Source organism: Prionailurus viverrinus, chromosome C2 (genome assembly GCF_022837055.1).
Source record: "Prionailurus viverrinus isolate Anna chromosome C2, UM_Priviv_1.0, whole genome shotgun sequence".
Taxonomy (NCBI): Eukaryota; Metazoa; Chordata; class Mammalia; order Carnivora; family Felidae; genus Prionailurus; species Prionailurus viverrinus.
This window is the reverse complement of record NC_062569.1, coordinates 145,881,698-145,883,197: the sequence shown is the minus strand read 5'-3', so window position 1 is coordinate 145,883,197 and position 1,500 is coordinate 145,881,698. Positions and strand designations below refer to the sequence as shown.

General features: G+C 50.8%; 1 protein-coding gene across 1 annotated transcript; it reads left to right on the top strand.

The window, feature by feature from the left end:
- Positions 1-406: 406 nt before the first annotated feature.
- LOC125174623 (keratin-associated protein 11-1) lies at positions 407-868 on the top strand. Its single transcript, XM_047874161.1, has one exon. It carries the CDS (start codon positions 407-409, stop codon positions 866-868), a length of 462 nt encoding a protein of 153 aa, XP_047730117.1.
- The last annotated feature ends 632 nt before the right edge of the window (positions 869-1,500 follow it).

Below are 1,500 nucleotides of genomic sequence, written 5' to 3'. Positions count from 1 at the left end.
GTGTGTGATGGTAGGCTGGTGGCGTGTTTGGTGTCACTGTCAGATCGACACTCATTGTATCCAAGCAAGATGAAGGAGGGACCAAATGTGGGCTGGGGTGACGGAGAGCTTTGAAGCTGTCAGGTAACCTTCTTAATCCTGGGACTAAGTACAGTTCAGAAGCCTTATGATTTAGTTACCAAACTACTAAAGTATCTTTATGAGGATGAAGGCTTCTCGAGAGACAATTAACCTAGGGATTCACAAGATGTTCTAAGGCATGCTGGCCTGGGCCAAAGAAGCCAGGAAGACCAGGGCGGGAGCCCCACCCACCAGCAAGGATATATAAAAGCCCAGGAGCCTGGAGGGACATTCACAATTCAGAAGCTTGCTTCAGCGAGTTACCCACAGCTCTCTGTCTGGCACCATGTCCTACAACTGTTTCACAAGAAACTGCTCTTCCAGGCCAATTGGAGGACACTGCGCTGTCCCAGTGGCCCCGGTTGCCACGGCTTCTACCCAGGATGCCGACTGCCTGAGCGGCATCTATTTGCCCAGTTCCTTCCAAACTGGCTCCTGGCTCCTGGACCACTGTCAGGGGACCACCTGTGAGCCCACTGTTTGCCAGCCAACCTGTCACCAGCAAAATCCTTGCATCTCCAGCCTCGGACAGGTGACCTGCTCTCGACAGACCACCTGTGTCTCTAATCCTTGCTCGACCACCTACAGCCGGCCACTCACCTTTGTCTCCAGTGGCTGTCAGCCCCTGGGTGGCATCTCTAATGTGTGCCAGCCAGTGGGAGGAGTCTCCACTGTCTGCCAACCAGCCTGCGGGGGCTCCAGGACGTACCAGCGGTCCTGCATGTCCAGCTGTCGAAGAACTTGCTAAGTGTGTAGGAGCCAGTGAGCGAATCAAGACTCCAGGACCTGCCAGCTGTGTTTCCAGGCTCGTCCAGGATGCTGCCTGTCCCTGAACAACTCTTCATTGCTGATCCCTCTTCTGACTGCCTCACTGCTTGGCTGCTAGCTCTGAATAAGCTGCCTTTGGCAATCTATGAGTTTTCTGGCTAGCACCAAGCTTATTTCAAGGGTTGATCACTGGTGGCGCATATGCGTCTGGATGTTTCCAGAAACTTCACTTCCCATACTCCGGTCTCTGCTGGTTTTGACGTGTTTTGACCTTGCTGCTGTGTCTTTTGGCTTCCACTTTTGTGCCTCTGAGGAAAGGAACTTGTCTCGCTCTGTATTTTCTCAATAAACCTGCTTACTTGGCATTGCAAACGTATGTCTCAATAGAGTTGTTTATTTGCAAGAGTTTTTGCTGTCTGTGAACCATCCTTGCTGATCAGGATGGTTGCTGACTTTCTTTTCTGAGCCTAGAGTATGGGTTCAGTCATTGTGTTTCAGGACAAGCAAGGGAATATCTGGTCTTTTAGTTGGTCAGAGCATCTTTGGACGTGTAGTGGTATACAGTGACGTGTCTTCCATATTCACTCAGTTTTTATGGGTGTACAGAATAAT

Bases quoted from the DNA above. Each gene is read 5' to 3' on its own strand.
- LOC125174623 (XM_047874161.1), top strand. From the start codon at position 407: ATGTCCTACAACTGTTTCACAAGAAACTGCTCTTCCAGGCCAATTGGA.